Source organism: Pieris napi, chromosome 20 (assembly GCF_905475465.1).
Source record: "Pieris napi chromosome 20, ilPieNapi1.2, whole genome shotgun sequence".
Lineage (NCBI taxonomy): Eukaryota > Metazoa > Arthropoda > Insecta > Lepidoptera > Pieridae > Pieris > Pieris napi.
Window position 1 is genome coordinate 8,014,882 of NC_062253.1, and position 23,973 is coordinate 8,038,854.

Consider the following 23,973-nt stretch of genomic DNA (forward strand, 5'->3'; position numbering starts at 1 on the left):
GCGGTTTTATGGCTCGTCGGTAAAGCTCGCCGGTGTATCATTGCAAAACCACGGTTTTAAATACCGCCGAGCCTGATTCGCGGCTCGTCGTCGTGCTATATTTTTTACTCGGCTCGCCATGCAAAACCGCGTGTCGGAAAGAGAACAAGACATGTTTGCGACTGTTTTGCTTGCTAATCGATCAGCACCAACGAGCCGCGAGCCAGGTTCGTCGGTATTTAAAACCACGGTCTTACTCGGCCGTCGATCATAGGCTTTAAATTGGCTTATCGTAAACTGAGAAAGTCCGACTCTTGATAAGTTTGAACAAAACAAATGTATCTTTATATTTGTCAGTGAAATGTTTTTGTTAACAGGAAGCGTCATACATCTTGTATACCCATGATTTGTATACTGATGGCTTGGGTTCAAGTAAGTCGCACATACTTACCTCATGGACACATGGAAAGTTTACGAGAAACATAAATTTATTCCCATTAAAAATGATGAAAGGATACGCTGGTCATAGGTTTTTGATTGCGGTGGCAAATCAGCCGCCCTATACTATTAAAAGGTATAACGTACTACATCTAAGATATTTAAATGTAAATTCGCAAGGGACACGATGAATAAATTTTTTTTAGAAAACGTATCTAACGATAAATCAAATATATTAAATTCTCGTGTCACAATGTTCGTTCCCATACTCCTCCGAAACGGCTCGACCGATTCTACTGAATTTTTTAATGCATATTCCCTAAGTCTGAGAATCGGCTACTATCTATCTTTCAAATCCCTAAGTGATAAGGGTGTCCACTCCAAAAAAATATTTTTCTTTTTTAGGCTATTTTTTTGTTTTTATTTTTGAAGTGAAACTTCTTTATCGGGGTTGGAAAAAAAATTTTGTGTAACATTTTTTCGTTACGCGTCACATTTTTCGGTTACGCGTCACATGTTTCGGTTACGCGTCACATTTGACCGTTACGTGCGTCTTTTTCTTGTCCCTACCAGGGTTGATTCAAAGAGATGCTAAACCATTAATAACAAAAATGTATAATAACGATAACAATGATACTAAAAATTCTATTACAATTTACGAAATTCTGTAATAATCTTAGTGGTAATAAGGTAAAATGAAATAATTGTATTATTTGTATTCAAGTCTGTGATATTAAAAGCCTTTTGTTAAACTTTATCTAATTTAACTTTATTTAACCAATTTCTGTAAAGTTGCATAGGGATAATTTTTCGAAAAATAAGGTCATAAAGAAGTTTCACTTCTAACGTGTGTACACTAGTACACGCACATTTTTTTTTTATGATACAGCTTACAAAAATAAATACAACCCATAATTTTTTTCTACCCTCTACGATCAACCCCTATTTTTAATTATATACGTAAATCGACGTTTTTTACATTATTATATTGATGCGATGGACTTTTTGACTATATTTGGTACACGGTCCACCAAGGTAAGCGCATGTTTTCAGAATCAATTTAGGAAATGAATACAATTAGTAAGTAGTTAATAATCGGCTGGAATTGACAGTCCCTAACAAAAAGCCATCAAAACGTTATCTAACGACGAAACCCAACGTGGTCCTCTCGATATCCGCAATGCTGATATCGCTAACCAGATTTACGTGAAAATACATATTGAAACTGGAATCGCTATTGTTACGTCGTACGTCGTAATCCCAACGGATTCATGGTTAAACAATTATATAGGTTGGGGAAGGATAAAGTGATATAAACAAATAAATGTGGAGAAATGTGTCTGCTCCATGTTCCAATGAAAGTTATAGGCAAGCAAACCTTTTATGGTATTTATAATACATAATTAGTTGTAGATAGTGGGTAAAAGATACTGACGGCCAACCTCTAGTAATGGAGAGGCACTAAAAGAAGAAGAAGTTGTAGATAAATAACAACAAGTAACAGAAACGTTAGAATAATATAATGATTATCTTATGTAGGTCCCTAATCGATACAGCAAGTGGTGCAATCAAGACGATTTGGGATGGAGTGGAGATACGAATAATGAAACTGTTAGCAGAAAGGAATAATTTTTCTATTGAATTTGTTGAACCACGAGAGCTTAATTTGGGGTAAATAATAACTATAAAGATTTATTTACAATAAATACAGTACAAGCAATGCACAAAACAGTAATTTATACTTTATACTTTTGTTTTGCTAATTTTTGTACGGATAAAGGCCAGATTTCCAGGTTTTCATTTGTTCTGTCTACATCTTTGGCCTGTGGCCAATACAATTCCATCGGCTATCTTGTACAAGGCCGGCCTCTCGATCTTGTACCTCGTTACAACCTACATATTTAGGATAAATATGAACTGAAATGTTTTCAAGTTACATACTAATTCAAAACCTTGATTTTGGGCCTAAGTTGTGCGTTTTTTCACAAAAATTTTCGTATCATACAAGCAACTTATTTTTTTAAGAGATCTCATGTTATATTCAGTACTTAGGTGTTGTTAAAAATTGTCTGTACTAACTATAGATATATTTCAATGTTTTATTATTAGACCGGGTGACTCAGTAGCCAATGAAGTGTCTTCAGGACGAGCAGACATAGGTATAGCTGGATTATATACCACAGCAGAAAGGTTTAGAGAATTGGATCTAAGTTTTGGACATTCTCAAGATTGTGCCGCGTTTATTACTTTGGCATCAACTGCATTGCCTCGGTATGTTAAAAATATTTTGTAGTCAATTTTAATGGAAGTGATAGGAAACTGGCTATATCTCCTTCTCGACACCCCAGGCATCCCATTATTCCATTTGTCCCTCCTTCTCCGAAGAACATGTTTTGGTCAAAGCTCACCGATGTCCCGATTGAGCATTCTGATAAACGAGCTAGGTCTGGATGTCCATAGTTACTCCCCTCACACTATAAAATCGATTTTTGTTTATTTTTTGGTATTTTTTTATTAGTAATTGTTTTTTTGTTTAATAATTGTTTTGATTGATATTTGTATGATCTCTACATGTATGTCATGTTTGCCTGTAAGTGCTTGTCACATTAAAAATTGTATTGTGTGTTTGTTTTTACCAATGTATCAGTGTTTCAAGCGTTGGCAAGGTTTTTTGATAAAAAAAAATAAAAAAAAAGATTTCGAAAAGTCATTGCTCAGTCCTAACTCCTATTATTAAATGACATGATGATCAGTACAAAATGCAGCGCATTTGTTACAACCACGTTTTAATATGGGGCACCTTTGATGAATAGAAAAAAGATTTCGATACGAAATTTTTCATTCAACGATGCTTTGGTATTTTGTATAAAATATTACTTTCCAGATACCGCGCAATTTTGGGACCATTCCATTGGCATGTTTGGGTGGCATTAACCTTTACATATCTGATTGCAATTTTCCCATTTGCATTCTCTGATAGGCATACATTGAGTCATTTAATCAATAACAGCGGTGAGGTGGAAAATATGTTTTGGTACGTCTTTGGGACTTTTACGAATTGTTTCACATTTGTCGGAAAATACTCCTGGAGTAAAACTGATAAGGTTACAACGAGGCTGTTAATTGGTAAGTGGAAGAGAATTTTAAAATATTTGTTGCTATTTGTTATGCTGAATAACTCAAGACATGCAAGAAGTAGAATTTTGGAGATTTTTGAATTTCGCTGTTTTTACAGGAATTCTATTGTAATTAAAATGTGTATGTCGCAGCCAACTAGCTTAATTGGCCGTTCAATTAACAGCCTAGCCGTTTAACTAAACGGCGCCGTTGAACAAGCGGCCTGAAAGATGTTCAGCCAGTGGATTAAACAGCTAGGCAAATGACATGGCTCGATGACGTTTCAACACTTGTCTAGCCTGTTGACTGTTAATTTAAATTTAATTCCACTCTCAAACTCGAAACGACACTCTTCAAACTGTCAATATGACATCGCCAAACCACAACTTTGATGGTGTTTTCCAAATTTTCATGAAAAACAACAAGTACAATGGAAGAGTGTAGTGACAATAATAATGTGAATTTGACTTAAGCAATTTAAGTGTATCTTTTTTATTTCTGCCAAATAATGACTCTATCGTACGAATGGCCTAAGCATTAGCCAGCCAGTTTATTAAAAGTTGTAACAAACGCTAAGGCTGAATATCTTTCAGGCCGTTAGTTAAACGGCGCCGTTTAGTTAAAAGGCTAGGCTGTTAATTGAACGGCTGATTAAGCTAGTTGGCTGCGACATGTATATCATAATCATGCGTAATATTCTACAGGTTGGTATTGGCTATTCACTATAATAATAACAAGCTGCTATACCGGTTCAATAATAGCATTTGTAACCTTACCAATATACCCCGAAACGATTGACACTGTAAGTCAACTTTTGAGTGGATTCTTCCGAGTAGGAACTTTAGGTGAGTTTCATCTTCATTAATTAAATTAACAGCCCTTTTGCCCAAATAACTATGTTTCTATCATTGAAGGAAGAATATGTGCACACGTGTTTATTGATTTTATGGTTCTTACCCTCACATTCAGAGTCGAAACTTAGTGCCATGTGTGATTCCTGCATGTCAACGTACCTACTTTGAACGAACGCAGTACTCAGTCGTGATTTAGAATACCCTGAGGGCCAATATTCATAATAAACGTTAAGTCTGACTCCCGTACCTACGTTAAAAATATAATGACTTTCGACATACGGGAGTCATTAAAATCTCTTCTGCATCTCAATTCTCACTCTTCTTTACGAGATTTTCCAACGCAACAAACTTGAGATATTTTATACCAGTAGTGCCGTAGTGAGCAGAGAAGTGGGCAGGACGAGTGTGTAAACGCGATATGACCACTTCTATTTATGTATACATGTGTACATTTACACTTACGGACGTAAGCTTTCAAATATAGGGTATATAATGAACGACAAGTTCAGGAAATTACTATCCATCACTGTTCCTTTTTAAGTGTTATCAAAGCCGTATAACCTTCGTGACCAGACACACTTTGTGTTTGATTTTGTTATATTCAATTCTAATTTAAAGTGTTGGCCTAGTGGCTTCAGCGTGCGACTCTCATACCAGAGTTCGTAGGTGAACGGTGAAGGTAAACATCGTGAGGAAACCGACATGTCTTAGACCCAAAAAGTGGACGGCGTGTGTCAGGCAAAAATGATCATTAAACAGAGTCAGATATCTGAGGCCAAGACCTAAAGAGGTTGTAGCGCCACTAATATTTATTTTATTAAGTTAAAACGAGAGTTATAGAGTTAAACTGAGTGTTATCGTGTAGGTGCCATACGTTATCATCTTACTAAATCTTTAGCTTAATACGTTTCATTTTACGATTTTTGTCTTCAGAAAGCGGAGGTTGGGAAAGATGGTTTTTAAACTCATCAGATCAGGCTACGAGGAAATTGTTGAAACATTTAGAATTTGTACCCGATATTGAAACTGGAATAAGAAATGTGACGAAAGCGTTTTTCTGGCCGTATGCGTTTCTTGGATCGAAGGCAGAGCTGGAATATCTTGTACAATCGAATTTTTCTATATCTGAGTAAGCTTATCAATGCAATGTAATAAATGATAGGTATTGTAGAGGTACGAGCAAAGGCTGTACTTTTTGCTCAATCAGATTTTGTTTATGACTGAAACGTCGGAGTTACCTCACGATAGTATTCGGGGACGCTGGCACATTCTTAAGCATTCTTAACATAGAACATTATCACTAACGAAACACACACACAGAAACACAAAAAGTAATAATAATAATCAAAATGGAAAGAACTTTTTTTACAGGATCAAGGTACATTTTAAGTGTGTAATGTGTGTGTGTTGTGGTTGTTACTGGCCCTTATAAACATAGCATTCATTTAGTATTAAATTATTTCACATTTTATAATTATTTTAGTAAATAAATTATTTATTTATTTAGTAAAGTTCACCTCATCATACTTATGAATATTTAAATAATAACTAATTAAATAATTAATAACAAAAAAACCATGACTAACCATACAACTAAAATATATTATTAAAAGGAGTCCCTTTCGGCAAGGTTCCGAAGGTACTGAATTTAATTTTAGTAAATTAATGATGTTTCACAGATCTAAACGCGCGGTCCTACATATATCAAATGAATGCTTTGTTCCATTCACGGTGGCTTATAGTTTTCCAAACAATTCTGCTCACACTGCAAAGTTGAGCAAGGACCTAAGTACTATGTTTCAAAGTGGGATAGTTAATAAAATAACACAAGACGTGATGTGGGAAATACAGAAGAAAGGAGGGGGAAAACTATTGACGGTATGTAATACAAAGCAAATTCAACTGAAATATATATGGAGTTGAAAGTCACAGGAATGAGTATAATATTCGTATAAAAAACATGAGTCATTATTATTAATTTGAGCAGTATTGGTCTCAGCGTGACTCTCATCCCTGAGGTCGTAGGTTCGATCCCCGGCTGTGCACCAATGGACTTTCTGTCTATGTGCGCATTTAACGGTGAAAGAAAACATCGTGAAGAAACCGGGCTTGCCGTAACTAACCCAAAAAGTCGTGTGTCAGGCACAGGAGGACGATCACCTACTTGCCTATTACATTGACAAATTATCATGAAACAGATACAGAAATTTGAGGCCCAGACCTAAAAAGGTTGTAGCGCCACTAGTAGGTACTACTGAACCCTATGTAACCTACTTATAGCCGTAATAAAAACTATACGTTTAGTAAATCCTCCTAAACCTCAGAATGTTTTCCCTTACTATAAGGAAAAATGTTCGTTGCTCACATTAGGCATTTCTTATATTTATAATAACCTATTTCAGACTAGATCATCTACTCTATCATCAAATTCGATAGAAGAAAAGGGTTTGACGTTGGAAGATACGCAGGGAATGTTTCTGCTACTAGGCGCCGGGTTCTTATTAGCTACAATTGCACTGTTATCGGAGTGGATGGGTGGATTCTCACGTCGGTGCCGACAGTTGAAAAGAAGATTGTCTACTAGTGTAGTCTTATCAGAAACTTCCCGTAACGATAGCAGACTACACTTTAACGCAAGATCGACCAGTGTTGAATCGAAAGAGACTCTTGATGGACAGATTATTCATGTTAGCCAAGAGTCTATAACAATACATAATAATTACGATGGATATGATTCTAGAAGGTCAAGCTCTTTGGATTTGGATAAAGAAGTAGAAAGAATATTCAGAAGAGATGAATTGAGGAGGCTTCAATCGAAATCTATAGAGGAGAGAGTTAATACAGCTTCAAAGGTGTTCGGTGATCAAGTATTTGAATAATATAGCGCATATTGATAAAAGTAAGAATAGTTTATTTCACGTAGTGTTCTCAGCAGTTTTTGTTTACTTGTAATAAATTATAACTAATTATTAATATTATATATTCATGTAGGGGAGCGTGGGGCTTGTTGTAACAGGGGTAAATAGTAACAGACCTTTTTCAATAGGAATTTGAATTTTATTCAAATTCGTCAGGCGGCTCAGTGAGTGGGTGTGTGCAAACGCTTTATTGTTGACAGGTAACCTATAATTTTACTAACGTAAATTTTTGGTTAGTTTCACTATTTTCGTAGCTTTGAAGTTTTATGTATTTTATTTTATGCTAAAATATAACTATTTATGATGTTGTATAACAGTTTTCAAGATTACTAAGTTGATTTAATAGTTATCGTGATAAATATTAAGAACTATATAAAGGGGCTAGTTGTAACAAAACCTCGGGGTTTGTTGTAACATGTTAAAATTTGCCCCCAGATTGCTGTAAGTTACTGACGGCCGATGTTCATTTTTCCCCGGCTTAAATACTCAGAAATGTTCATTCGTGGTGGACCTCAAGATTGTATTGGAGCTGGTAATTCTTCAGGGTGGATGACTGATAAAGAATGTTTGATTTTTGTAGATCATGTTATCAAAGACGTGAAACCTACCAAGAAAGAGCCAGTTCTGTTACTGCTTGATAACCATGACTCACATGTGAATATTGCAGTTGTCGAAAAAGCCAAAGAAAACAATGTTATCATGTTATAGTTTCCCTCCCATTGCTCCAACAATTTGCAACCTGTAGGAGATGTAGGAGTCTACGGCCCTTTTAAAAACTACGTGAACAGAGCACAGACTGCATGGATGTATAATAAGTGCCATGTTGACATGATATAAGTACCTTATATATATTATACTTCAGTACAGAATAAGAAAGATAGTTAAAATCTTAAATCTTTAATTTGTTGATTATATTTTTTTTCCAGTTAACCATTTCATAAAAAACACATTATAGAAATACATAGTTAGTTTCTGTTATATACAAAGCAAAATGATCCAAGATGTGAAAAAATTAAACAATTGAAGGTGTCATTTTTGTTGTTACTACTTGCCCCAGCAGATGTTACAACTAGCCCCAACCACGGAGTAAGTTGTAACACTTCCCTTTTTTCAAAAAAATATTAATTGTGAGATAGTTGCTTGTAGATTTGATAATATTTCGATTAGACTTCATAGATAAATAGTTAGAGTATCGATCAAAGTTTATTTAGTAGTAATTTAGCCAATACACTTCATGATATTCAATTATTTGTTAAAATTGTTACAACTAGCCCCACGCTCCCCTACCTATTACAATCTCACAAATTATGTTTTTAAGTTAAAAATCAATTAATGACCTGTAAAACTATGTTTTAGTCTATTTTTGGCGTTTCGTTCCGTTTTACATAGTTCTTTTGGACAAAAGCAAAGTGTTGCCCTAGTGCAGAGTTCCCCAAACTTTTTTGTGTTGTAGACCCCTTGCCATGTTTTCCCGTGTTGGGTAGACCCCCTACTTACCTAATATTGATTTCCTGTAAATTTCTAACTGTAGTGAAGTTTAGTGTTAAAAACTTAAAGTAAAAACACATGTTAATTTATACATTTATTAATTGAATTTAAATTAAATTAAAACTACTCTAACTAAAATTTTGTATCTGTTTGTTTGTAATGTATATGTCTTGATATTATAAGATAGTATGATGTAAGTAAATAGGTACTATCAGTGTATGTGTTGAGATCCACTATCGTGGACCCCCATTTTCATTTCATGCACCCCCAAATTTTTTTTCGCTGACGTAGACCCCTAGGGGTGGATATAGACCACTTTGGGAATCACTGCCCTAGTGGCTTGAGCGGGCGAGTCTTATCCCTGCGATTGTAGATAACGTACACAGACTCGGCACGACCGGTTCGAGCTGTGAAACAATTGACTTTTCTTTCTCTCATTTATCATCTGTCTTATATCTTTGCTGTCTCTGTGCGTATTGCTCGTACGGTGAGGGAAAACAAAGTGAGGATAGACCCAAAAAATCGACAGAGTCTGTCAGGCGCAGAAGGCTATCAGCGAATATCTGTGATCGGCGAAGCAGGGTGAACAACCAACTTGTGTCTCAATTTGAAAGGATATATTTTAGTAAGCTTTTTCTCTCGTTCTATCTAAAATAGTCATGTTTTTCTATTTACATTAGTTTCGTTGTATTAGTAACATAAAAAATTTCTTTAAGAATTTTATTCAATACTTGTAATAGAAATATGACATTGTAATGTATAATGTATACCTTTGTAATCGACACTGTAATTCTCGTATATATCATTCTGTTTTGACTATATATGATGTCGTTTACTTAAATAAATGAAACCTATTCGGACTGCAATAATTGTGATTATTTTTCCCAAAAAAAAACGGAGTTCAACTTTAAAATATTTTCTTATTTTTTAACTTCTTTTATCTTTGCGGTAATATCTCAAATTTGGAATTTCGTGGTCTACAAATTCAATTTGCAAAACGGTTCCCGTTTTGTGTGTAAATAAAGGTACTAAGATATACTATAAGATAAAATAAACAACAAAAATGACATCCAACTCTTTATTATCCTTCGAACAGTCATCAAAATAATTTATAACAATTTTCTAACACTGTCCATTAACATTAATTCATTCAGCCACTGAGATGTTTGAATCATTTACACAAATTGCAGAAATGCCTCATGGCCCGGCCTCAACTTATAAAATAATTATAATTATGACTTAACTCACCTCCGAAATACCGAAGGCGCTATCAATAAAAATATCGATAAAATACAACTGATTTGCATTCTTTGTAAATTCAAACGAAAATAAAACTAAAACCTACCTAAGCAATCGTTACAATGTATTGCACAGCTGACGTTACAATTGAAGGTGAAATCGACTGAGTATTCATAAAGGATATGTATAGTCCTACTATCTATTTGGGTTGTTCGAGTGGCTGTGGGGCAGGGGCGAGAGTCACATCTAATGCACGGAGCCCGATGACCACATATTTACTTATGACTAATGTTTCATAAATGCAATGATCCCGCACTAAGGGGTCGCCTCTGCCCCACAGAATGGGGCAAACATACAACGGCACATCTAAAACAAACCAAGCTTTACAAAACACACAACACAGTTGTGCGTGAAATGATTATTATATACTTATACTCGTAGTGAAATCATTCCCGATGCAAACCTCACAACCTCGGAAATAATGCTCCCAATACCAGCTTACTGTTTTAGTCGATATAATTAAAGTGCAATCGACGAGTCTATGTAGTTTTACATATAAATATGGTTATAATACTTATGTCCTATTCGGAAATCCGACACTGATTAAATAAGTTCGTGCACTTCCTTAAAGGTATCGGCTGCGAGAGGGTTTATAGAGAACGCTCAAGACATCACAACAATTTTAAACTATACGATACAAGGATTAGCCAAACGATTTGAGCAAATCTCAAAGAATGCACGGGAAAAGGAACTTTGGGGCCGAATAGACCGGAAACATCGATACGACAGTGCAGTACTAACAATTTTTTACAAGAATATCTCCCTTCGGGAAAACATTATGGTATTAAAATATCCTAAACGTGTATATTATAATACAATGCGAAAATACATTCTCGATCCTTCAGACTTTTGAACATCAAACCAGTACTTCCCTGTACACAATATTTAACAAATATACAAAATTTTGTTATTGTGACTTGAAGGATTACTCTAAATAAGTATTAAAATAGTGATTTTTACATACAACAACAATCGTATAATTTTGTATTTACATTGTACTTATGTTTATAATATGTGAATAGTTTATGTATTGAAAATAAATATAAAACCCAAGACAAGCGACAGCGTATAAGCGAACATAAATTAGCGTAAAATAATCGAAGTATGCACCATTGGGGAAACGCTAGGTCTTGGGTTCATATAAGGGGGGCATTCAAGTATTACGTAAACACTATTAAGTTATTTACTTTTTTACACATTACGCACACATTGTCTATGCTTGAATACGAAATGTATTTTCGAGGATCCCGACAAAAAATTAATACGTTTATGTACTATTATTTTTAGATATATAGTTATATAATAGAGCTTTGCTCACTTTGGGGGGGGGGGGGGGGGGGGTAAATTGCAGTAAATCTGCTTACGTAATACTTGAACGGCCGCAGTGAGTGAATGTTAGCTACGATATACAATAGAACCTTTTATGGGTACACTTAGGCACTGTGAGTAAGGCAACTACAGTGAAGGTAATAGTGGTCCAAAGCACAAAGATATCATAGCATTTCAAAAACTAAAAATATATTTCATTAATCTGGTTACACATCTAAAAATAGGAGTGTGATTTGTAGTGCAATATTAAAATATATCATTTGATAAATATATTTTTGTGTTTTAGCCTATTATAATTTGTGTTTGCAATGCTTCAGATCACATTAACAAAACAACCAGTAACCGATCGCTACGCTAACCGTACTTCTCAAGTACCAGATAAGTAGGTGATAAATTGACTTTAATATTTGGTCGTCACAAGAAACTTCGAAGACATTGACCTTGAATCAATACCGAATTGTAGAAATCTAATTTAGTGTATATACCTCGTTATACCAAGACTGCTTAAAGTGCGAGTGTTCATAAGATTTTTAAAGCTTCGTGTGGTACATTTTATACTGGTCTAGCTAACATTACCTACTAAATACATAACATTCGTACCTAACGGGACGTGTATACATATATGATTCTTGTGTATAAATACGATATATATATTCTGTGATGATGCTACACTTACAAAGATCAAAGTTCGGATGTCACACTATGATATTAAATGGCACAAAAAACTATAAAACACTAACACATAGTCAATTCTTTCTCAACTTGCACTATAGTGTCTCTTCACCTCCGTACAGTTCACTCACTTGACTCAAATTGACTAACATTTAAGCTAAATAGACAATGGCACGGATCGCACATATAACATCTATATACACGGGAAATTAGAATGCTATCTACGGGTCCAACGAAGATCGTCTAAGTGTAACATGAATTACGTATAAAGGGTCTAACCTGCCCTCGAAAGAGCGTGTCCGGGGACGGGGTGAAGTGCGACAGGAGGCCCGGGGCCTTCCGTGGCCTAGGAGCCTAACCGGGGCCTAGCAGTGCGGGTGGAGGGGCCTCGAGTAGGGCCCGTAGGCCTCGGGGCCTAGCTATGTGGCCCAACCCTCGATGCGCGGCCTCTTCGTGTGTGGCTGCTCGTAGTCCAGCGGCACGGCGCTGTGACGCATGTCTTGGCCTGCAGGCGAACCCAGGTTACTTGAACTTATTGAACCTGATGATTATCCATCATTTTATTCATTCATTACTTAAGATCGCTGGGTTTAAAAATCAACATTTGTGTGCCAAATGCCATCCATCTCAAAACAATTTTTCATATTTTTTAAAAGCCGGCAACGCACTTGCGAGCCTTCTGGCAAAGTAAGTGTCCATGGGCGGAGGTATCACTTAACACCAGATGAGCCTTCTGCTCGTTTGGCTGATATTACATTAAAAAAAAAAACCAAATTACTCGGGTTTGAAAAAAAAAGCAATTGATAAAGGAGTATCGACTATAGACTCCCAAATATCAGTTGCATATCACAACACAAAAAACTCACCATCAATAACGCCAGAAATATGTGCGGGCTGCGGTGCGGGTTGACCTCTATGTAGATGGTCAGGCGCACGTGGCGGCGACACTGGTTCGGCTTTTATCTTCACGTTGCTAGGCGACGCGGCCGGTGGGGGAGTCCCACCACCTAACACTGGTAAGCTGCTACTGTAAAGAAAAGAAAAATATATTATTATATTATTCCTGGCACAAATACCTGATATATGATGTAGATGTTACCGTCCCGTATATAGTATACATTTTATGTAGGATGTATCAGTTTAATTTAACCAAAATATAGTTTGTTGGGGTCCAAGGTTAGGACCAATTGTTATAAAACTCATATGCGATTTTTATATAAAAAACAAAGAACGATCTACTACATTTACCGGTAAAACAATGATATGATTTGTTTGGTATTACCAAGCATATACTTTACATTTTATAAAGTAATTTGCAAATATTTAAAAATTAATTAATATATAATACATGTTATCAATCAAGCTCTATCAGAATTTAAAACGTACGAAGAATTTCTGCTATAAATTCATGATTTATTTTTTATTATAGAACAGAGGTCAAACGGGCAGGAGGCTCATCTTATGTTAAGTGATACCGCCGCTCGGACACTCTCAATGCCAGAGGGCTCGCTAGTGCGTCGGCGGCCTTTTAAGAATTGGTACACTCTTTTCTTGAAGGACCCTAAGTCGAATATGTTCGGAAATGCTTCAGTGGGCAGCTGGTTCCAGATAGTTGTGCGCGGCAAAAACTGCCTTAAAAACGCTCAGTTGTGGAACAATGGGCGTCGAGGTTCACAGGTTTATCAAAAACAACGGAATTTGTTGCGATAATCAATCGAGTGACTTAACCTAAACGCATATTAAAACGCAATTTCGTGGTTACTCGCGCGCAATCAACCGTAAATAATAGTGAAAGGTACTGTAACTGTTCCTGAATTTTGTACTCGACTGTACAAGCTCCGATAGCCGTGATCGTCTAGTGGTTAGGACCCTACGTTGTGGCCGTAGTAACCCAGGTTCGAATCCTGGTCACGGCAGCGAAAGCTGTCTCGGCGGAGATATTTTTTTAATATTTCGATTGTTCTTTAAAGACTGATTACCAAATGTGATTATTAACTAGAATTAACGTATTACAGTAAGTGAACTGTACTAAAATATATTTAATTTGGAATAAATTAAAAAAAAAAACAATATTAATGTAGACTGTAGCCCGATACAGATCGTTAATTATATGTTAATATATTTTTTCCTATGAACAATAATGACATGGTTTTAAAAATGACTTGAATTTTTAACAGTCCTATATCAACCTTGAATTGTAAAGAAAAAAACTGATTAAGTAGTTAATTATCTTTTTTGAAACGTGTTCTGTTTTTAGGTTGCGACAAGTCAACCGTGAAATGAAACGTCATTTTATAGAGTAGTATGGCTACTTTCATTTACTTTCGTATCCGCTCCGGTAGCCGTGATCGTCTAGTGGTTAGGACCCTACGTTGTGGCCGTAGTAACCCAGGTTCGAATCCTGGTCACGGCAGCGAAAGCTGTCTCGGCGGAGCATTATTTTTTACATTTTTCTTTTAAAAATGCCACACATTTGTACACCAAAACCTATTCTGATAAGTTAGCGGTCATAATTAATTAATATTAGTATGTTTTCGTAAATTACATGTTATACTATGAAAGGCATTGATAGTTAAAACCCCTTATAAACCTCCGCGAATTTAAGTTAATATAAAACCTTTTTCAGTAGAAAATGCAAATAAAAAAATTCAAATTGGGCACAGACATGTACCTGTTGTGCTGTAGTGTATGCAGTTGGTGCGCGCCCCACGATAGTCCAATCCCCATGTCTGAGCTCATGCTGAAGTCTTGTGGTCCGAAATTTCCAAGTCCTGGGTAGCTTAGCGGTGTCTGAAAATTATATCATATACCATTAGTAAGGTAATTCGCATACTTCAAAATAAATAAACAGAAGAACACATTGTAATTATGTAATTTCGCTCAATGCTAATTCTGTAATTAATTTACAATTAAAACATATTGGTCATATATGCCCGTGTCATTTTCTGTAAGTTAAGTCATAAGTAACAATATTTTATGCATATTTTAAATTTGTGAAGATCGAGAATGAGAATTGAAATGTGCCATCTGCCAAATATTTTTTTTATTATAGTAAAATAAAACGAACCTTCCTAATTTTAAACAATTATTACAAGAGGGAAGCAAACTCACGACCTTCGTGTTATGCATGTGTAAATTATATTTTATAAGTTTTTATTAGGCTTTAAGGTAAATTCGATCAGTACTATTTTTATCGTATTTTTGTCATCAATTGTAGTACAAAAAGATATATTTGTAGTTTATAAATTTATATATATAACACTAAAACCTTGGCCGATTAATTTTCTTTATTATTGTTTGTAAAAAAGTTTGATAAGGATTATGTGACTATTAATGTACACATTTTAAGTTTTAAAACATTTTAAACATTTAGTGTTAATTGTGAATAATCTCGCAAACATCACGTCAGTTATTATTTTATCAAAATTGTTTTAGCTCTTTATTCAGTAACACTAATACCAGTAACGCTACCATAAATGTAGGCGTCAAATAGCTTTTAATACATAGTCAAAGCCACAGTAATGTAATTATTTTAAGAAATTTCAATTCACCTATATTTTGTTAGAAGTTACTTCCCTGTATGCTATTGAACCATGGCATATAAAATTTCCCAATAGGGTTTTGTGTTCTTAAGAGTTTTGGAAAATACCACGATTTTGTCAGTAATGTGTTATTGCAGTTCTTACCTCTCCGGTATACGAGATATCATCTTGTGGTGGTGGCATAGAGCTGGGTATGACGACGCGAAGGTTGTTATGCCGTGGTGAGTGGTGGGGCGGGGGAGCATGCTTGTGGGGATGACGGTGGGGCGAGGGAGCCGGTCCCGGGGATGGGGAAGGCGTACAACCGGCGCCCAAAGGCGAGCCGGAACCTGGGTATCCGTTTGACATTTCGAGCATCCCACCGCTTGGGTACACTGAAACAGTGAAAATACGGTATTAATTCTATGAGAAAAATGAAAACAAATTAATGTGAATAAGTGGAATTACAGGAAGAAATATTTAAATTATCTTATTCTTTCCAAACAATGTGAAATGACGCACTGCGCGGTTCACTATACTCTGATTTTTAATTCCATGGAATTCTGACAGCTATCATTTTTTGACATGTCACAGATGGCAAACCTTTTTGGCCGGGCACATTTTTCAATTTCAATACGAGTTCAGACTCGTCTATACATACACTTTATTTGTTAGTGAATGTATCCATTTTATTAAGCCCGGTGGTCCACATTAAAAGTGGTTTAACGGTTTTAATTCAGATTTACCTTTTTGTAGGTAAAACAAAGAAATACATAGCATTTTTTTTATAAGCAACACTTGTGTAATGTCAGTCTACGGAATGAAAATCAGAGTATAGATATTTTTTCTTTTATTTTATTCGGTAATATACAAAACATCACACAGGTATTGAAGTATCTGAATGAATAATGCATTAAAAAGACAATTTTTGTTGCCACACTGTTTATATTTTAGCTTGTGTGGGTAGAAGAAAAACATCAGTATATGCAACAAAAGCAAAAATTTATGCATCGAATTTCTGAGTGCTTTAGAACTTATAGGCTAATAAGGTAGTAAATATACCTGAATCGGTTTCCGAAGACGAAGGCCGTGGACTGATAGAGGTGTGCATCTGAGGACTAGCTTGTAACAGTGATTGGTCGTAACTTCCCACTGGAACGCTGACAGGAAGATTATAATTGCTCCCTGCCACTCCAACTCCCACGCTCCTCCCATTCAACTGGTTCCTCTGCATCATCATTTGGAATTCTTCATCGATTTTCGAGTACTTCGCTTCAGTGCGGGGAGTCAGGTTGTATTCCGGTTCCGCTTCAGGGCTGTCTGGTGACATCACTCCGTTCTTATGCTCTTTCTTCGTTAGCGCCTGAAAGTGTCAGCGAAACCAGCTCAGGTGGCTTGACAAGCCAAGTACTTAGAACAGTGTTTTGTAGTTTACATGCGTACACCCTCAATTAGTTTAGCCACATTGGGTTAAGCTTTAAAGAGATTTCTCGAGTAAAAGGGTTTTTGTAATCAATAGTTTAAATAAATGAAAATACAGTGTAAACTCCTTATAACGAACTTCCAGGTACTGAGCATTTTTTATTCGTTATAGAGAAGTTTCGTTATAGGGATAGAAGAATGTATGTATGGGTATTGGATTAAACCAAATAAATTTAACTCATTTTTTACGTTATAGAGAGTTTGTCGTTATATCGAACGTTATAAAGAGTTTATACTGTAATTTAAACGCGTTGTTGTATACGAATCAACTAAGTTACTACTGCTAGGGTCAAATTCTATTGGCCAATTGCATATGTTCATTAAGTGATAAAAGGAAGTGACCCAAGGTGGCTGTTGTGTTTAGTATTGGAGGGTAAAACAAAACATCAAAACTACACAGCGGTATTCTAGTACGTGGTAACTTTATAGCGTACATATGTGTGTAGTGTCAAATGCAATGATACAACACTGACTTTACCCTTCGGATCACCAGGGCCGGTTAATTCAAATAAACAAAACCCATGCTGGTAAAACATAAACAATTGGGGTGTATTAGTTGCGTCTGGTGTTCCGAACTAACAGGAACTAACATGCCGTCGTGTTTATCTACTGTGGTATTTAAATTTCGAATTAGTTTACGTTTAGTACAGTTGCATGTGAGTATAAGCTGTTAATGGTATAAGTCAATATTGCATAGACACTGCATTGATCACGGGCACACAAATGACGCCGTACTTATTGTACCTCGATGATGTTCCGGTTGGTTAGAGACTCGTGCGGCTCGTTGTACTCCGTGTACTTCAGTAATACCTGGAATTACAATTGCATTTATGAATTGGGATTAGAAGCCATTCATATCGTATTATGATAGTTAGATCTTTTGTGCAGTTTTAGGTACAATTATAAGGTTTTGGTTTATGTTCCTAATGCTTCATCCACGTCATTCACTTGCTTTAATTTTACTTTTAACTTGTAATCCTTCTTTAGTACTTCCGGGCTTTGCTACAGGTCTCTACGCTAGGGCCTGCTTTTGGATTCATATTTTATAAGTTATTTTGTATAAAAAATTCCGAAATTTAACTTAATACTTTCCATTGTTTGTTTAGCCGAATTAAGTAGAAATTTGTTGCCTATTAGAAAATGAATTACCTACTCCATATAAGCTTCGAGTAGTCTAATAAATGCTTGCGGACATAATGCGGCCACTACATATATCCTTAAAAACTTGTAACAGCACTTTTTCGTACATTTCAAAAATATTAAGATAAGGTAATGTTTCTAAAGAAAATATTATAAAACCGGAAACATTAAAAGCCCAAGGCAGACCAATTTAAAAAATACATAGTTAATTAAAAGTTTAACTCATACACAGCGCGAAGATAAAAAATCGATTTTAATAAGGTTAAACATAAAAACATATATTGTAATGCTATTTAATTATGTTGCACAAAGCAGGGTGTTGAATAATAATTTGTAATGGGATAAATATTGTAAAACTTAAAACGTCAATTTTAATATGCTTATCATGAGAACACTTTGTGTGACATTCAATTTGGAATGTTAAGTGGTTTATGGTATCAATATAAATTAATTTTATAATTTATTAAGTTCGGTGACATTATTTGGAAAATAAAAATCTGTGCAAGACTTTTATGGGAACAAAACTCTTTGAAGTATTTATTGTTAACTTTAGATTAATCTGTTTTTACACTTGATTTATTGCTTTAAAATATAAATATTTATTATTAAAATGTTAACTAAACTTCATTTAATAAAAATTTAATTGAAAGATATATTATAAAATGTATATGCAAGTAAAATTTATTAACGCTTTTAAGTATTTATTGTTGACTTTACATTAAAATGTAGTGCTTGTTTTTAACCATTTAATTTGATTAATTGCTTCAAAATATCGATATTTAATTTTAATTTAAGTGAACTACTTAGTAAACATTATTTAACAGGCATGTTTGTATGCAAGTAAAATAAATGAACGTGAGAAATTACCGTCGAAGAAATACGTACCAATAAAATACTTATTTAAAGAGTTCATAGAAATTAATCATATAGATAGCCCAATAGCTATACTATAGCCAAAATCTGTCGTTTATACTAATAATATGAACAGAGTTGGACTTAGAGTACTTCCTTGTGGCACAAAAACCTAGTATGAAGGCTATTATTGAATGACTGAACGCTTTAATTTTGTCATTTTACATTTTTTTAATTAAGACAAAATCACACAAGAGTACTTCATTACACATCTATTTAATAAATACAATTAAAATTAATTTACTTAGTATTTATGAGTAAGGGTAAAACTTATAATTATAAACATATTTCCTTGACGATAACGGCTCAACACTTTACCCATAGTAATTTTACAAACTTTATTTTTTTTAATTATGATAAAATTCAACTTATAAAAACTTTAATTTTCGTTGTTTGCCAAATGGGAGAAACCCGAAACAGAATTAATGTAGGAAAACCTCACTGCATGGGATAATCGTTTATATTATGATTAATTTAATCATAAATGCATTATTAACAATACATATATACAAATGCAAAAATATTATGAATTTTGCGTGAAAGGCGCATCATTAGTAACAAATAGGTATTGTCTTTAAATCCATTTATATTTAAAATAATTTTATACCCTAATTATAAATTTTGACTATAAGAGCAAACCGGTAATTCTGTACCAAAAAACCTCGGATCACACGATAACTATTTAATGCATTATAATAAAGTATGTCTCCAAATCTGAACCCCGACCTTCTATTTCTTAACTCGGAAGCCCAACAATTGTGTTAGTGTCTTAAATTAATTGACAGCTGTCATACTTAATGCCATGTCTCGACTATAGATTATATTACCTTATTTTATTATAGATAATTCAAGCCCTTACCTTGTCCATATCAGTGCTAGCATATTGGTAGAGTTTGTTGTTTGAACTGAAGATGATGAGGGCAATCTCACAATCGCACAGGACGCTCAACTCGTAAGCTTTCTTCATCACTCCAAATTTTCTTTTGTTGAACGTAACCTGAAACGTAAACAATTCGTCAAATATCATTGAAGAACGCTTCATGGAATTCAATATGCGGTTTCTACTAAATTGTAAAATCATTAAGTCATCCTTATGACCGGCCTCATTTGTGTCAACGTTATTCGATAGACTCACCTTTTTAGTTTTTATGGCTACTGAGGGATAAAAACAAAACACGATCGTACGTGATTGGTCACGGAGATACGAGCGCGTCTATCATTGGTCTAGGCTTGACCAATTACAATCAAACGAAACGCGCTACGAAGGTCTTCACTTCCGATCTCACTCCAGCAGACTTCTTTTTGTGGGGCTACCTTAAGAGTAGAGTATACTCTAATAATCCAACAACTCTGCAGAAATTGAAGCTGAACATTCGGCAAGAAATGGAATCCATTTCGAGGGAAACTCTAACGAAAGTTTTCCAAAATTTTGATGCCAGATTGGAAGAATGCTGTAACCGTCAAGGACGTCATTTGGACAACGTAGTTTTTAAAAAGTAAATTTCATTTTATTATCTTTGAATTATAATAAACACATTTGTACTAAGGTATACAGTTTTTTTCCTTGAATTTTCAAAAGTGCATTTCTCTCTGGGCCACCTTTTATTTATATTTAGGTATGTCTTTTTATCACTTAACCATAAGAGATAAGAGTACTTTTAAACCTTTATATTATTTCATTGGTTTTTAACCGATGGATTCGATTTAGGCACAACGCCGGTATGTATGTTACTTCCAATAGCGAAGCCAGAAAACTTTTAAAATAACTATATCGAAATTGCAGACAAAATAGTCTAAATACTGGAAGTACCGGCGCTGTTACCATACCACGCAACACAATAAGAAATTTCTCGTCCTGTATTGTTTTAAATTTCTTGTTTTTATTTATTTATTATCACCCTGAAAAACTTAATTGAGCGACTTTCGCTAATTAAATATCGGAATATCTCGCTGTAAATACAATCTTAATGCTGACAATGTTATCATTAATTTATACATTAATTAGGTCAGGGACTGTAATATTGTGTATTTGTGTTTTATATTCAATATCCTTTACATGAAGCATTGTTTAATAATTTATTCGCTTCGTTTTCCCTTAATTGTGTTAAAGAGTGTATCGAAGACTTCGAGACATTGAAACGCAATATGTTTTGTATTGATTATAAATATTTCCTTCGATTTTGACTCTTAAGCAGCGTTTTTGACTCTGAGCAGTGTTGGCCTAGTGGCTTCAGCGTGCGACTCTCATACCTGAGGTTGTAGGTTCGATCCCCGGCTGTGCACCAATGGACTTTATTTCTATGTGCGCATTTAACATTTGCTCGAACGGTGAAGGAAAACATCGTGAGGAAACCGACATGTCTTAGACCCAAAAAGTCGACGGCGTGTGACAGGCACTGGAGGCTGATCACCTACTTGCCTATTAGATTTAAAAGTGATCATGAAACAGATTCAGAAATCTGAGGCCAAGACCTAAAGAGGTTGTAGCGCCACTGATTTATTTATTTGACTCTTAATAAATAAATCAGTGGCGTTAATAAGTCTTGTTGTATTTTTGGATCTATCAAAATCTTTTTGAATTCAATTGATATGATTTATTTTAGTCTTGATTTGATTCCTAGGAAAATTATATTTTTAACAAGATTTCCCATATTCCACATTCTTTTAATAATATTTAATCTGCATAAAATGCGATAATATTTTCGTTATGCAAAGTAAACGATACTTGTTTATTATGGTTGGTGCGACTTTTTAAATTTTAATTACGTAAATTCGAAATTGTTACAATTAATAAATTACAGACTGCGGTCATTGTTCGCACTCCGCGATAATGTTCGCAGACAATATGGTTGTCTGCTGTAAAACTTTTTGATAATTTAATCAAAATATTATGTATTCATCAAAAAATCTATTAAATTAAATTGATTGCAAGTTATTATCAAGACAAATTTAAGAAGTTCAAAACAAAAGTAGGTACTTTCTTTCTCAAATATTTTTTTTTTAATTCACGATACAACTCGTGTGAGGTTAAACTTACTAAAATTCTAATAATTTATTAATTTGAATGATGTACGAGAAGTGAATGCAAGTCATTAATATAATTAATAATTGTAATTATTTACATTTTCTCGATACAAATAGATAGAATATAATTTTTAAACTTGAATTCTAATGTAGTACCTATTTATGTGTATTATATAAACATTTTAACATAATAATTTAAATTGTTGGCAACCCTAGCGACCAGATAGTGTCGCATCTGTTTGTTGAGTCGGAACTGAATACTTAGTTCATTTCACCCTTAACCTTGTGATAATTTGAGTTTGTGATCAAGAACTTACCCAATAGTCATCGTAGAAACGTACAGTAATAGAAAAATTAAACAGGAGGAGCAGAGGTAAGGGGGGGGGGGGGATTTGAACGGCCTTGAAAAGCTCTCTTCCAGACGGCCATGATAAAATGAATGCAATAGTGTATGAACTGCGTAGTTACAAATATCTTTAGTAAATAAAACGATATTGTGTGATGAAAACGCGTGTTCTGTTACAGCCTTCGCCTGCGTTACGATTCGAATTGTAATGCGTTTGAAGCTGTGGATCATACGATCAAGAATTAACCTCGACCCTCGTAATTAATATACAAAATTATTAATATGTAAAAATCAAGTATTAACTTTAAGAAAAGGTGTTAATAATGGGAATTAGTAATTCAGAGTTAAAATAACCGATAACTTTACTAGTTATAAACACCTCAACTGAACTGTTCAATCTCCAAACGATGTACTTTTTGAAGTGAAACTTCTTTATCGGCGTTGGAAAAAAAATTACGTCATGTGACGTCGTCACATTTTTCTGTTACGCGCCATCTTTTTATTGTCCTGTGATTTCGGATAATTTTTTTCACGTTATATTTAATTAATATTGCAGTATTATGTTTAGTTATAAATAGAAATTATACTTTTAAATCATTATTATTTATGTCAAAAACTGTGTAGTGCGTTCATAGAATGTATAAAATTTATATTAAAAACAAAAATATATAATAACGCTAACAATGATTGTAAAAATTATATTACAATTAATGAAATTCTGAAATAATCTTAGTAGTAATAAGGTAGAATGAAATAATTGTATTATTTGTATTCTATTTATTTATTCTATTCTATCTATGTCTATGATAATAAAAGTCTTTTTTTAAACTTTATCTAAGTTAACTTTATTTAACCAATTTCTGTAAAGTTGCATATAGTAGATCATTTTTCGTAAAATAAGGTCATAAAGAAGTTTCACTTCTTACGTGTGTACACTAGTACACGCATACATTTTTTTTATACCGTAAAACTGTTAAGTGAGCACAATAAGCTTTCTTCTTAACTAGTCACACTCTCTAACAATAATATTTTATATTACACACATTGTGTTTAAAAATAATTAAACTAATCTTTATTTTAAAAAATACTACGGATGATCATAAACATCCGCCATCTTGTCTTTCAATTGGTTACATATACAGGAATATTAGGATAGGAATTGTAATAAAAAAAAACACAAATAAATAACAAAACAATAAATAATGTTTGAAAATATGAGAGGCGTATCAGTAATTAATACGTTAATATACCTTATTAATAATCGTTTTATAGTAAGGGTGAATTTTGTTTTGTTTCTTTTTAGTACAGCCACTAACAAGCAAAATAAAATATACATTATTTTGCCGAGACATTGAATTTGAAATTTCTGGTTCAATCTCGCAAGTCATTAAATTTAACCTCATTAAAATACCAAATGATATGTGTCTTTATCAGATTTTAAATGTCAATTTTTT

At 34.2% G+C, this 23,973-nt stretch overlaps 2 protein-coding genes and 2 non-coding genes across 10 annotated transcripts in view; 3 read left to right on the plus strand and 1 right to left on the minus strand.

The window, feature by feature from the left end:
- Positions 1-382: 382 nt before the first annotated feature.
- LOC125060031 (ionotropic receptor 21a-like) lies at positions 383-7,366 on the plus strand. Of its 2 annotated transcripts, XM_047664775.1 has the most exons (6): positions 2,493-2,688; positions 3,302-3,543; positions 4,239-4,379; positions 5,322-5,517; positions 6,068-6,266; positions 6,791-7,366. In XM_047664775.1, the coding sequence occupies exons 2-6, from the start codon at positions 3,444-3,446 to the stop codon at positions 7,265-7,267; spliced, it is 1,113 nt and encodes a 370-aa protein (XP_047520731.1). In that variant the 5' UTR covers positions 2,493-2,688; positions 3,302-3,443; the 3' UTR covers positions 7,268-7,366. The 2 variants fall into 2 exon arrangements, with proteins under 2 accessions (XP_047520732.1, XP_047520731.1); XM_047664776.1 differs by lacking the exons at positions 3,302-3,543; positions 6,068-6,266; positions 6,791-7,366 and adding exons at positions 383-553; positions 1,957-2,088 and having other exon boundaries at positions 2,527-2,688; positions 5,322-5,427.
- A 2,492-nt stretch (positions 7,367-9,858) lies between these two features.
- Positions 9,859-23,973, minus strand: part of LOC125059497 (myocyte-specific enhancer factor 2) — a 62,196-nt gene continuing 48,081 nt past the window's right edge. The window contains exons 3-9 of one of the 6 annotated variants that reach the window (XM_047663930.1): positions 20,009-20,146; positions 17,842-17,907; positions 16,678-16,978; positions 15,781-16,010; positions 14,766-14,884; positions 12,961-13,118; positions 9,859-12,635 (exon numbers count right to left, since the gene is read on the minus strand). In XM_047663930.1, coding sequence (XP_047519886.1) covers positions 12,514-12,635; positions 12,961-13,118; positions 14,766-14,884; positions 15,781-16,010; positions 16,678-16,978; positions 17,842-17,907; positions 20,009-20,146 — 1,134 coding nt within the window. In that variant the 3' untranslated portion in view covers positions 9,859-12,513. Of the gene's footprint in view, positions 12,636-12,960; positions 13,122-14,759; positions 14,885-15,780; positions 16,011-16,677; positions 16,979-17,841; positions 17,908-20,008; positions 20,147-23,973 lie in introns of all 6 variants that reach the window. The other 5 variants (XM_047663928.1, XM_047663929.1, XM_047663927.1 and 2 more) reach the window with 5 other exon arrangements.
- On the plus strand, positions 13,939-14,010 carry Trnah-gug. Its single transcript has one exon. It is a non-coding gene; the product is annotated as a tRNA-His (tRNA).
- On the plus strand, positions 14,436-14,507 carry Trnah-gug. The gene has a single exon. It is a non-coding gene; the product is annotated as a tRNA-His (tRNA).